Source organism: Sinocyclocheilus grahami, unplaced genomic scaffold, assembly GCF_001515645.1.
Source record: "Sinocyclocheilus grahami isolate Dianchi unplaced genomic scaffold, SAMN03320097.WGS_v1.1 scaffold595.1, whole genome shotgun sequence".
NCBI lineage: Eukaryota > Metazoa > Chordata > Actinopteri > Cypriniformes > Cyprinidae > Sinocyclocheilus > Sinocyclocheilus grahami.
The window spans coordinates 348506-363063 of record NW_015505774.1 but is presented as its reverse complement, the minus strand read 5'-3'; the positions used below and the strand labels follow the sequence as shown (position 1 = coordinate 363063).

At 41.9% G+C, this 14558-nt stretch overlaps 1 protein-coding gene across 1 annotated transcript in view; it reads right to left on the bottom strand.

Annotated features, from left to right (window-relative positions):
- LOC107557246 (sodium- and chloride-dependent GABA transporter 2-like) overlaps positions 1–14558 on the bottom strand; it is a 50593-nt gene that overhangs the window by 25620 nt on the left and 10415 nt on the right. The window contains exons 4-10 of the mRNA XM_016240599.1: positions 14069–14147; positions 13859–13991; positions 8969–9103; positions 3957–4060; positions 3316–3440; positions 2631–2743; positions 2424–2561 (exon numbers count right to left, since the gene is read on the bottom strand). Coding sequence (XP_016096085.1) covers positions 2424–2561; positions 2631–2743; positions 3316–3440; positions 3957–4060; positions 8969–9103; positions 13859–13991; positions 14069–14147 — 827 coding nt within the window. The remainder of the gene's footprint in view (positions 1–2423; positions 2562–2630; positions 2744–3315; positions 3441–3956; positions 4061–8968; positions 9104–13858; positions 13992–14068; positions 14148–14558) is intronic.

The window sequence follows — 14558 nt, the reverse complement described above, 5'->3', positions numbered from 1 at the left end:
GGACTACATATCCCATCATTCATTGCACTCAACACGGATTGCACACAGCTGTTTCACATCACTCACTCACTATATAACACTCACTCAAACTACCATTCACTGCCGAGTATTGCTTAGCCTGTTAGTTTTCCTAGTTCCTGTTTCCTTCCTGTGTTTCCTTGTTTTGCCTTGCCTTGTTGGTTTCCTTGGTTCTGATCTTTGCCTGTCTCCCTGGATTTATCCCTCTAGTCTCGCCCCTGTGATTCTGTCTGCCGATCGTCGACCTACGCTAGCCCTAGGACTATTCTTGTGTTTTGCCCGCCATATACCTGTTTGCCATTGTTTGACCCTGCCTGTTACGACCACTTCTCTGTCTTCTGTTCAGAATAAAGCTTGCACATGGATCCACATGTCTCACGTCTGGTCAGCCCCGTAACACATAGCATTATAATGAGAACACTATTATAATAAAATGCTGTGATTTTTAGTTTAGTTGCCGTGTTTCTGCACGTTGTTGTGTGAAGAACGCATCCACAAAAGGAGTTCATTCAGAGCCGCACAGACACGTTCGTGCATTCGGGGCATTTTGTGCAGATAACGCCAATAAGTCGTAATATTAACGTTATGTTGTATAAATAACGAAACATATTCTATATGAGATAAACGATGAGTTAAATCCCATTGATTGAAAACCTGCTGCTTCATTCTACTGGTCATCTTCAGCGCGTGCAGCTCAAAACAGAAATGCAGAACATATGTTTACATATAAACATGTAATAATTAATTTCATTTTTATAACTTTATAATAAGCGCACTATTGTAAAAAAAATTGTGAATTCTTAGGGTTTCGCTGACGTTTAATGTTAACTATCTTTTAATCAAAACATAAAACATTATTTGCCCCATTTGTATCTGCGAGGTGTCCGTTACACATTTTCCATGCTTTCCACATCATCTCCACGCTCCTCGTTCTTACACAGCAGCATAACCATGACAGAACACCGAACCGAAGAGAAAGCAGCGCCCCGTTTTTTTTGTTTCCTTTTTGAAAGTGTTTTCTTTTCCGTCCCTCCCCCGCGCTTAATAATGGAGATCACATTGCCAAAAAATCGATTCGCCACCCTAGCCCGCAAGGATCTCCCGTTGTTGAGTTCGCCTGGGAATTCTGCAGGTTCGCCGGTAAGATGGCACTTGGCGACGCCACTCTTAACTCTCTGTTCTGGATCGGGGCAAATTACTACCCTCCTGTTGATCTCCCAGACACCACTGGACTAAGCTGGAGGGAAGGGATCCTCTGGTGTCTGGAGAGTGTCCGGCCCCGATCCAGAAACCAGCCTGCCGTCAAGCCCACCGGCCACTCAGCAAACGAGCCCGCCGGCTGCAGCACTCTCAAGCCCACCGGCTGTTCCGAATTCAAGCTCGCCGGCCGCGCCACTCTCGAGCCCGGCGGCCGTTCCGAAGTCAAGCCCGCCAGCCGGTTCACTCCCAAGCCCTCAGCTGACAGCAGCCCGATCCTTAACCCCAGGAATCTGAGGAGTAAGTGACTGTTGGCTCGAGCCCCTGAGTCCGCTCCAGTGTCAACGCCAGCCCCTGAGTCCGCTCCAGTGTTGGCTCCAGCCCCTGAGTCCGCTCCTGAAAGTGCTCCAGTTCCCACGTCCAGCCCAAGGAGGGCTCCAGTCCCCACGTCCAGGCCAAGGAGAGCTCCAGTCCCCAAGTCAATCCCAGGAAGGGCCACGGCACCTACGTCAGGCCCACGGAGGGCCTCAGGACCCGGAATTTCCCCCAAGGAATTTTTTTGGGGGGGGCTACAGGGCTCCGGCCGTAGTGGCCGGGCCAAGTGCCGAGGCCAAGGCCACGGAGGCTGTTCAGCCATGGCCCCCTGAATTGTCTGCTCCTCCATGGTCTCCTGAACTGTCTGCTCCGCCATGGCCTCCTGAACTGTCTGCTCCGCCATGGCTCCCCGAGCTGCCTGCTCCGCCATGGCCCCCCGAGCTGCCTGCTCCGCCATGGCCCTCTGAGTTCCCTGCTCCGCCATGGCCTCCTAGTCTGCCTGCTCCACCATGGCTCCCTGAGCTGCCCGCTCCGCCATGGCCCTTCGAACTGCCTGATCCGCCATGGGTCCCGGAAAGGGTACCGCCCTGGAGGCCTTCTGTCATGTGTAAGCCTGTGCCCATGCTGCGTGTGTGTTCCTGTCAGTGAGTTTTTGTTGGAATAAATAAATGTTCCTCGTAAATTCTCCATCGTCTCCACGCTCCTCGTTCCTACACAGCAGCATAACCGTGACTATAGATATACATATATGATTTGACTCTTATACCACATTTTAATGGTCCAGTAACATTTTATTTAACAAACCAACCATTCACTTGCATTTGGCGCTTGGTGAATGTTCATTGTCAACTCTGACTTTGAATGAAGAAGGGGATTTGAATGAAATGTCTCACCGGTGTCACCATCAGTAGTCCGATCAGGAAACAGACCAAACACACGAGCAGGAGCAGAATCTCACGCCCGTGACATCTGCGGATGAGCGTGGGATACAGATCTGACACGGACATTATCAATGCCTCCAGACTGACGAACTAAACACACAAATACAGCGATCAACACTGCTAAACTTACAGCGCACACACCTGAGAGTCACAGCACACCTGAGTGTCCAAACCCAACATGAGTATCATGAGGAAAAAACACACGGCCCACAGCTGCGGCAGAGGCATCATGGACACGGCCCGTGGATACGCTATGAATGCTAGACCAGGACCTGAATGAGACACACAGCATGATATTGATGTATACGTATATAAAAATATATTCACAAGACGACTGTTATATAGAAGTGTGGAATTACACATAACAGGTCCAGTTCTCAGAAAGTTCTGACAAGGTTCTCTCAAAGTTATGAACAAACATTCTTCCATTAACATTAATTCAAGAGCGTTCATTCAAGTTATCTGGTCTTTAATAATATTCTTAAAACGTTAGCTCAAAAAACATTATTTATAAATTTTTCATTGAACATTATATATATATATATTTTGTTACTACTTGTTCCAGAACGTTCAGAGCACATTCAAAAGCAACGTTCCCATAATGTTTGTAAAATGATCAAATGGAATGTGCATATACAGTAATCTGAGAATTACTAGTATTGCATGATTGCTCAAAAACCTTGTTCTTACAGCATATTTTTATTAGCTAGGATGTAGATGATTAGCATGCATACAGTTGAAAACATACCAAATATTTCAGGTGTCTACTTCAGAGCAAAATCTGCTCTCATTGTGAACAGGCATTTATAATTTCCTTCAGAACTTACACAATCACAATTCTTACCTGATTGCACCACATCTGCGATATCCACACCCTGCTCCTGTGCCATGAAGCCAAGCACGGAGAAAATGGCAAATCCTGCAATGAAACTGGTACTGCTGTTGAGGAGACACAGTCTGAAACAGTCCCTGAAACACAAACCAATGCACATTTATGACGGTGTTGTTTCGGTGGTTACTGATTACGTGCAGCTGACAAGTTTAAGTTGATGTACTAAAATGAAACAAACTAAAAGTAATATGAAAATAGATTAAAACTATTTAGAAATATTTAAAAAAGAAAAACTAATAATATTGACAAAAACATAACAAAATTACTGAAAATTAAAATTAAAAATATAAAAAAAGCTAATTCAGAACCTTAATAAAAAAACTATAGTAGTACATAAATAACTACACTAGATACACAAGCACTATAAAACTGCACTAGTAACATGAGCATCATGAGTTTGATTCCCAGTGAATACATGAACTGATAATATGTGTTCTTTTAATGCAACATTCATCGCTTTGGATAAAAGCATTTGCCAAATGCATAAATGTAAATTAATAATTCCAAAAAAGACATGAATTAGGAAAGCGAATAGAGTCATCATTGTTTTCATGTTGACATGTGTAAGAGACTTTGTGAGAGGAAGGACACACTTGTAACAGTCATTGTTGAATTTGTTGTAGCTGCCGAGAGCCGTAAGACTTCCCAGACAAATGCCATATGAGAAAAAGATCTGAGTCCCAGCATCCATCCATACCTCCAGAAGAGAGAGAGAGAGAGAGAGAGAGAGAGAGAGAATTTGAATAGCTTTTTATTACAAATGGACAATAAACAAGTTCACAAAATATAGATCACATTGTACAAAAATAATACATAATCACAGGAAATGTGTAAAAAACAATTCACCTTCAAAAACAGAGTACAATGCTCCTTTGCTACACCATTTCAGTTCAAAAGAAAGAAGATCACCTACTGACTTGTAAGAATTCAATACAAGGGTTGAGAACAAAACAACCACATTTTGCCCAGACTTCTGCTTAATCTTGTTCTTTCTACTTGTATAAACCGCTAATTTAGCTTGACCCAAGATAAAATTCAGTAATTAACAATCATAATGTTTTTTCTTCACGTATTTAGCACCCAATACAAAAATTTCCTCTGAAAATGTTTCATTAAAACAACCAAAAAGACTCCTTAATACAACAAATAAAGGATTTAACCTGGAACACTCCATAAAAGCATGAAAAACTGTTTCTCTTTTAAAACAAAACGGACATTCAGAACTCACTTCAGAGTTGAAAACAGAAACAAAAGCAATTTGCACCATGAAGAATTCTCCATTGTATATCTCCTACTCTCTTTAGTAATGGTGGCTTATACAGGACTCTCCATTCAGGTTTAACATCATCATCTATTTTGAGGAATGAATGCCATGGAGTATCTACTTTTTTTGTTCAAAAATGTCTTATTAAAAACCAGAACACAAGCTTTGTACAACATTTTCCCAGTTACTGAAAAAAAAAATCCAAAAACAAAGATTTGCCAACTTTAAAAAAAAAAACATACAATCATCTAGTTTGGGAAATAAAAATATAGCTGGAAAAGAATCTTCAGCATTAGGAGCCTTTACTCCTTTACAAAAATCTGTTAATGATTTTCTCTCTTCAGTTAGAGCAGACCGCCACTTTGTCAGTAATTGACCAACTTTATGGGTCGAAAAAAATTCAGAGATGAGAAGCAACTTCCTCAGTGTTCATACGATTAGGACCATTAGGATTACTAACCCCTGTCCACCTTCTTCTTTAGACAAATACAGAATACTTTGAGTAACCCAGTGTAATTTATCCCCCCAAAAAATCAACTAGTAAAGCTTGAACTTCTGCTAACAATTTTGGAGGTGGATCAATACAGGCTAATTTATGCCAGAGAGATGAAGCAACTAAATTATTTATAATTAAAATACGCCCCTTATAAGACATATTTGGGGCCAACCACTTCCATTTAGCTAAACGACCGTTAAGTTTTTCAACAACTCCATCCCAGTTTTTCTTTACCATGATCTCATTTCCAAAAAAAACACCTAAGTATTTAAAACCTTCCGTATTCCAACATACACTTTCAGGAGAGAGAGAGACTGACTTATTTTCTGGACTTCATGTTGAGCACATTAGTAAAAATTAGATTAAAATCTTTATCTCTGGCTTTTTGCAAGCACCCTCAAAATTAACTTGTTACAGATAGTCAGTCACTGTTTAAAAAAATATTCTCCAATTCTTTCTCTGCAGACTAAGAACCGATCAAGGCAAAGCATCACAAATGATTCAATGACAAATCAAATGCAATATGATAAAATTGAGTTGAAACTGCATGTAGTCTTTATGTTGGTTGTGTCTAGTAAACTTTTATTCCATTTTCAACAAAAGTTTCAACTGATTGACTCTATGATGCCAAGGGAAAGGTAATAATGCATTTCCTTAATACCGGTATACACACATATGCATATACATATATATACACACACACACATATACACATACATATATATACATACTGTATATACACACATATACACACACACACATATATATATACACATATACATATACACATATATACACACATATATATACACACATACAGTGGGGCAAAAAAGTATTTAGTCAGCCACCAATTGTGCAAGTTCTCCTACTTAAAAATATGAGAGAGGCCTGTAATTTTCATCATAGGTATACCTCAACTATGAGACACAAAATGAGAAATTTTTTTTTTTTAAAGAATTAATTGGTAAATTCCTCAGTAAAGTAAGTATTTGGTCACCTACAAACAAGCAAGATTTCTGGCTCTCACAGACCTGTAACTTCTTCTTTAAGAGGCTCCTCTGTCCTCCACTCGTTACCTGTATTAATGGCATCTGTTTGAACTCGTTATCAGTATAAAAGACACCAGTCCACAACCTCAAACAGTCACACTCCAAACTCCACCATGGCCAAGACCAAAAAGCTGTCAAAGGACACCAGAAACAAAACTGTAGACCTGCACCAGGCTGGGAAGACTGAATCGGCAATAGGTAAGCAGCTTGGTGTGAAAAAATCAACTGTGGGAGCAATTATTAGAAAAGGGAAGACATACAAGACCACTGTGTATATACACACACACATATATACATATATAAACACACATATATACACACACACACACACACGTGTATGTACACACACACACGTATATACACATATATATATACACACGTATATACACACACGTATATACACACACACACATATATACACATACATATATACACACACATACATATATATATATACACACATACATATGTATATGTATATATACACACATATATATATACATATATCTGCTACACGGGGATTCATGTATGCTATATGGGGGTTATTCATATGCGTTATATGTGCAGCAGCAGTATTTCTTACATGCCTACTGCAGCATGTTGTGGATGTATTGGTAGTAGCATTTCTCGGTACTTGCCCTGCCGCAGCAGCAGCAGCGTAGCAGATCTATTCCGCCAAGACCAAATACATTAACATTGTCATGTACATTACCATGCCAATCCCTCAGAGAGTTGTTATGACAGAAATACACACACACACACACTTTTTTCATAAAGGCTTGAATATGTATTTTCAAAATTAAAAATGATTTTACGTTTTAAATTGCTGCATGACGGATATGAAGTAATTTGGTGGTTTAAAAAATTAATACAAATTTTGATATTTAACACAAATATCAAATTACACATATTTAAGGGACACTGTCATCATTTTAGCAAATATTAATAATATGTCAAACAAAACTCCTTCCTTGTTCTTTTTCAAGTACATAGGTAAGGCAAGGCAAGTTTATTTATATAGCACATTTCATACACAATGCTAATTCAAAGTGCTTTACATAAAAGGAAGTAAAATAATCATTAAATCACAACAATAAAACAGGGAACTTAAACTTTTACAATTTAGAAATTGATTTAAAATTAATTTTAAACAGTTAAAATAGACAATTATTACATAAAATACAGTGCAATCAGTTTGGATGTAGCACAGTGCTCATTCAATAAATGCACAGCTAAACAGATGAGTTTTGAGTCTGCATTTAAATGTGGCTAATGTTTTAGCACATCTGATCTCTTCTGGAAGCTGATTCCAACTGCAGGCGGCATGATAGCTAAAAGCAGACTCCCCTTGTTTTGTGTGAATCCTTGGTATTTCAAACTGACTCGAGTGGTCTGTTAGATTTATATTCAGTGAGCATATTAGCAATGTATTTAGCTCCTATGCCATTGAATGATTTATAAACAAGTAAAAGTAATATCAATCCTAAATGTAACTGGAAGCCAGTGTAAAGACCTGAGGACTGGTGTGATATGCTCAGATTTTCTGGTTCTTGGCAGAATTCTGGATGAGCTGCGGTGGCCTAATGGTCTTCTTGGGAAGGCTGGTGAGGAGACCATTACAATAGTCCACCCTGCTGGCGATAAAGGCATGAACAAGTTTCTCCAAGTCTTGACTGGAAACAAAACCTCTAATTCTTGCAATGTTTTTGAGATGATAGTATGCTGATTTAGTTACTGCTTTGACAGGACTACTGACTATCACACCAAAATTCTTGACTTGATTTTTAGTTGTTTGACCCCTAGAGTCAAGGTATGCATTCACCTTGAGAACTTATTCCTTCTATTTCTAGCTTGTACTTATTTGAACAATGTCTAAGAACTTGGTATTACAACCACTTCTTGTGTCTGTATGCCTCTTTAAGAAGAATCGCTTTATGTATCCCCCAATTGTAAGTCGCTTTGGATAAAAGCGTCTGCTAAATGACTAAATGTAAATGTAAATGTAACTTAATCTATGTTTCCAAATGCAATGACTTCAGTTTTCTCCTTGTTTAACTGAAGAAAGTTCTGGCACATCTAACTGTTAATTTCATCAATGCATTGGCAGAGGGAGTCAATGGGGCTGTAGTCATTTGGAGATGAGGCTAGGTAAATCTGGGTGTCACCTGCATAGCTATGATAGAACCAAATTGCCTTTCTCATTATTTGACTTAGAGGGCGCATATACAGGCTAAACAGGAGCGGTGCAAGAATTGAGCCTTATGGGACTCTGCATGTCATGGACGTCCACTTAGACTTATGCTCTCCTATACTCACATAATAACCTCTTCCTTCTAAGTATGACCTGAACCATTTGATTACCATCCCAGAAAGCCCAACCCAGTTTTCTAGTCTCTCTAGATGTATGTTATGATCTACAGTGTCAAACGCAGCACTAAGATCTAGTAGTACCAACACTGATATTTTGCCAGAATCAGAATTAAAGTGAATATCATTTATCTTAATGAGTGCGGTCTCAGTGCTGTGATGCAGTCGGAAACCAGATTGAAAATAGTCCAGGTATCCATTTGAGTTTAAGTATTTGTTCAGCTGATTAAAAACTACCTTTTCAATAATCTTGCCTATAAAAAGGAAGATTTGATATAGGTCTATAGTTGCTCAATATGGTGCTATCAAAGATTGCTCTTTTTCAGGAGGGGCTTAACATAGGTGTTAGTAGTGGTTACTGCATGTTGCACAGATATGCTGCAATGTGTTTAGACAGGCTGTGTTTTACTGTCATATCATGTGACGTACCTGTGGGTCCATCAGCCGTGTGTGATTGGGTTTCAGGTAATAAACAATCCCATCCACAGCACCAGGTAGAGAAACCCCACGAACCAACAACACCAGCAGCATCAAATACGGGAAGGTGGCTGTGACATACACAACCTAGACAAAACAAACAACACGCATTATAACTTAATGAACTACAACTGACAATTTAAAAAACAACATACAATTCAGTTTGCAATTGTATGTACATACAAGCACAATTCATAAAAGGCACAATTTGAAATAAAATCATAAATAAATTAATATTAAAATGAAAAGACTTTTGTTTGCTTGTATTTTAATGCCATGCCAGCGACCACAGCTATTTTCATGGCTAAAACATATGGAGGGATTTAACCAACTAAATTACTGTCACACTACGAGCCAGAGATACAAGGTAAGGATGCAAACAAGAGGGTTTATTGAACAATGTGGAGAGCAAGTTGATGACAGGCGAGTATGAGATGCTAGAGAGTTATTGGGTTCTTCGCTCTGGGTAGTTCGTTGGTATCCTTTGCAGGTATCCGGAGAGGATGAGAACGGGATTGTTGTCAGGATCGATGGAGCTTCTAGGGGTAAGTAAACAACAAATTAGATAAAGGTAGGAGTCAGGCTAAGTTCAAGCTGGTGAACGGTAGACCGGACAGTGAGGCCGTGAGAGGAGTGCAGGGATAGTCTGCTTAATGAGTCTCTGCAGGTGCGGGTGATCAGTATTCTGGTGAGTGTCGGGACTGGTGACGTAGGTGACTGAAGGCAGAGACTCCCTGACATTACCCCCTCCTTCAGGGGCGGCTCCTGACGCACACATGTGGCGACGAGGGCGGCCTCGACCTCAGGGTGCGGTGAAACTCCTCCAGCAACGATGGGTCTAGTATATCATCCCGGGCCACCCAGGACCTCTCCTCCGGTCCGTATCCTTCCCAGTCGACTAGATATTCTAGTCGGCCGCCCTGTCGCCACGAATCCAGAAGGTCCCTGACCTGGTAAACAGAGGGCTGGTCCAAGATTTCAGGAGGAGTAGGTACTTCCGGCTTGGTGGGTCCTGTTGTGGAGGAAACGTGGAATGCGGGGTGAATTCGGTACCTGGGTGGAAGCTGGAGAAGGTAGGTGACTTCATTAATTTGCCTCTGTATGGGGAATGGACCAATGTAGTGGGGACTCAGCTTCTTACAGGGCAGGCGGAGGCGCAGATCCCGGGTGGACAGCCAGACCTTCTCTCCAGGCTGGTAAGTAGGAGTAGAGGTGCGCCGGGCATCTGCGAAGGCCTTATGCCTCCTCAGTGCTTGCTGGAGGTGGACGTGAGCCGAGTCCCACACTCTCTCGCTCGCCCGGAACCAGTAGTCCACAGCTGGAACCTCCAAGGGCTCTTCCGTCCATGGGAAGAGTGGGGGTTGGTAACCGACTATGCACTAAAAGGGGGTCAGGCCAGTGGTGTTCTGTCGGAGGGAGTTTTGTGCATACTCGGCCCAGGGGAGGAAACGCCTCCAGCTGTGCTGATCTTCGTGGCAGTATGACCAGAGGTAACGCCCAAGTTCCTGGATCCTTCGCTCAGTCTGGCCGTTCGTCTGAGGATGTTACCCGGAGGACAAGCTCACGGTCACTCCCAGGAGTCGGAAGGCGGCTTTCCATACACGGGAGATGAACTGGGGACCCCGGTCTGAAACCACATCCTCCGGGATGCCGTAGTTTCTGAAAACATGGGTAAATCTGCAGTTTCTAGTGCTGTTGGCAGACCTTTGAGGGGTATAAATGTACAGGCCTTAGAGAAATGGTCGACTACTACAAGGATACAGGTGTTTCCGTCAGAGATGGGTAGGTCAGTCACGAAATCTACTCCTATGTGGGACCAGGGTCTCCGTGGTACAAGCTTGCCTACGGGAAGATGACGAGGAGTTTGAGACATGGCACAGACTGAGCTTACTAAAGACATCCTGGAATGCCACATAGTCAGATGGGACAGTAGGTGTCTCTTGAGGTTCTGGACTTTCGACTAGGGTGGAGGCAACTTGGGCTCGGACTAGATACGCAGACGGTTTGGGGATCTCCACGAGACAGTTTTGCCGGCACGACTCGCTCCAGCAAGTTACCTCACAGGGTTCCCATCTGACCTCTGGAGAGTGGAGAGTGAGCCAGGGGCATCCCAGGATGATATCGATGGTAGATCCCTTCAGTACCAGAAATGTGATGGTCTCCTCATGCAGACATCCGATCTTCAGCTTCATCAGTGGGGTTCGATAGTTGACCCGCCCACGCCCTAGCGGGTCTCGACTCGGAGCTCTTTGGCCTGATGTTGGCAGGGCAAACAGAGACAGCTTAGGAGGTCTCGTGATATGAAATTGCCCGAAGAGCCCGAGTCGCACAGGGTTCCCATCTGACCTCTGGAGAGTGGAGAGTGAGCCAGGGGCATCCCAGGATGATATCGATGGTAGATCCCTTCAGTACCAGAAATGTGATGGTCTCCTCATGCAGACATCCGATCTTCAGCTTCATCAGTGGGGTTCGATAGTTGACCCGCCCACGCCCTAGCGGGTCTCGACTCGGAGCTCTTTGGCCTGATGTTGGCAGGGCAAACAGAGACAGCTTAGGAGGTCTCGTGATATGAAATTGCCCGAAGAGCCCGAGTCGACGAGGGCGGAGACTGAAACAGAACAATCGGTGGTGAATAGTTGTACTGGTAAGAAGGATAAAGTTGAGATTACTGGTTCGAGTTGAATAGTACTCACCACAGGGCGTGGGGGCCTGACGGGGGCAGGCTTGAATGAAATGGCCTGGAGCAGCGCAGTACAGGCATAGTCCAGCCTCTAGGTGGCGAGTGAGTCTGGTGGAATCCATGTGCATGGGTTCTGGTACTAAGGGACTGCTGGTGGCTGCTGCAGGCTGGTGGACGGCTTCATCAGGCTGGCAGGCTGACAACCGTTGGGAGTTGTGTGTGGCTCTTTGCATGAAGCTCCCTAACCCCATAGTATCGTCATAGATGGCCATTTGAGTGCGGATGCGAGGAATCAAACCCTGCCGGTAGGCACTGAGGGGAGCGGATTCGTTCCAGCCACTAGTCGCCGCTAGCGTCCGAAATTGCAGGGTGTATTCACTGGTGGTAGAAGACCCTTGACGCAGCCGCAGGAGTTGGTCTGGGACGGATAGGATTCCTATAGCAGAGCCAAACACTTCCTTGAAATGATTAGTGAAAGCATCATATGAGTTGATTATGGCACTATTGGCGTTCCATATTGTTCGTGCCCACAACAGTGCTCTGCCAGTTAGCAGGGAAATCAAGAAGGCTACCTTCGATCGTTCCGTAGAGAATTTCTGAGGCTGCATCTCGATGAAGAGTGCCACTTGGAGAAGGAAGCCGCCACACTCAGCTGCGCCACCAGCATAGCAAGCAGGAATGGCCATGGGACTTACAGAGGCAGATTGCGGGGTAGTGACTTTTGTGAGAGAGGCTCGGTTGGTGTTGACCAATTCCTCCAGTACCTCTGCGGGTGTGGGAACCCGGGGATCCATGGAGGTGTATGTCCTTGGTCCGGTCTTCTGTCACACTACGAGCCAGAGACACAAGGTAAGGATGCAAACAAGAGGGTTTATTGAACAATGCGGAGAGCAAGTTGATGACAGGTGAGTATGAGATGCTAGAGAGTTCTTGGGTTCTTAGCTCTGGGTAGTTCGTTGGTATCCTTTGCAGGTATCCGGAGAGGATGAGAATGGGATCGCTGGAGCTTCTAGGGATAAGTAAACAACAGCTCAGATAAAGCTAGGAGTCAGACTAAGTTCAAGCTGGTGAAAGGTAGACCGGACAGTGAGGCCGTGAGAGGAGTGCAGGGATATAGTGTGCTTAATGAGTCTCTGCAGGTGTGGGTGATCAGTATTCTGGTGATTGCGATCTGGTGTGTGTCGGGGCTGGTGACTGAGGTGACGTAGGTGACTGTGAAGGCAGAGACTGCCTGACAATTACATAAATAAATATATTTTGAAACTATTAAATGCATCATGGAATGTTGATATACTGTAAATCAATGAACAATGAAATGTGATAAAATGTGCATAAGAAAAAAGAACAATAAATACATAATTTATTTACTTATATATATATATATATATATATATATATATATATATATATATATATTTACTTACTAAAATAATAAGAAATAAGCCTTAAAGTGCAAAACTTCATAAATACGAAACAAAATGCACCTTGAAATAAAAGGTAAAGAACAACGAAACAAATCTATATATCAACATGTGTCATGAAATTATTAAATATATAATGACAATCAATAATATAATCAATAAATATAAGCACATTGAAAAGCAAGTAAAAAATTAAATGAAACTTGACCTGAAATATGACATATATGCCTTTGAAATGAATATGGTTACTTTCACCTATTTTACATGAAAATCTAAATGAATGAATTTCACACCTTGTTTATTTTTTTATGAATGCATGATTGCACTATGTTTTTATTGCAACATTTCATGATGCTTTTAATGATTTATTAATATATTTATTTATTTATGCATACTAGCTGACATTTCAATACACTTACATGCATTTATTGCAGCATTCCATGATGCAATTAATTATTTATTTATGCCATTTTTTATGCATGCATGCTTACATTCCAATGCACTTTTATGTTTTCATGGCAAATTTTCATGATGCATTTAATGATTTATTTATATATTTAAATCCTCCTAATTAATATGAAAAGAAAAAACTTAAAAAAAAATACAAAAGTTAAAAGTGCTGAAACATCACAGTCCAATAAAATATGCCTCTGGACTGGGCATTAAAAGGCATGAAGGAGGATCTTCTCTTATGCTATTGTATAAAAACATGGGCATCACTCACTAATGCGCAGTGTTTACCTTGCCGGTGGATTTGACTCCTTTCCAGACACAGAAATAGCAGACTGTCCACACCAGCAGCAGACACAGGGCCAGACGCCAGTTTACTGAGCCCAGACGATCCACACTAGCAGACAGGTCCAACACCTCACGTCTGGAGAGAGACACACACTCACAAACATACCATCAAATCCTTCAAATCATTGCCACGCGTTCATACCAGACACTTACTCCCAAAACTCAATGACTGGAGACGTGGCGTTTTCAGAGAGATCGCTCATGTTGTGTCGATCAAACCCCCTGCAGGAGTCTAAAGGAGATACAAGACAATGCATTTACACTATATTACCCAGGATTACACTGATGTACTTTGTTTAAACTTTGGATGCTCTGGAAGTCACTTTGGATACAAAACTCATCTGCTGAATGAAAGCATTTAAATCTAGATGCATTTGCTGTTAATGTTAAACAAAGTCGTTTAATCTAAAATATCACATTTCGAATTTGGCTCGAAATTGCATTATAATGTGGAAAAAGTCTTTCCAAAACCCTGCCCTTAAAAACATGTCAGCCTATCTGATGCCAGCAAACACAATGACTGACAAGCAGAGAGCATTTCTGATTGGCTAAAAAAATAAAAACAATAAAAGACTGTAGCAGAGACAGGTAGAATTTGACATTTTACAAGTAAACTATATATATATATATATATATATATATA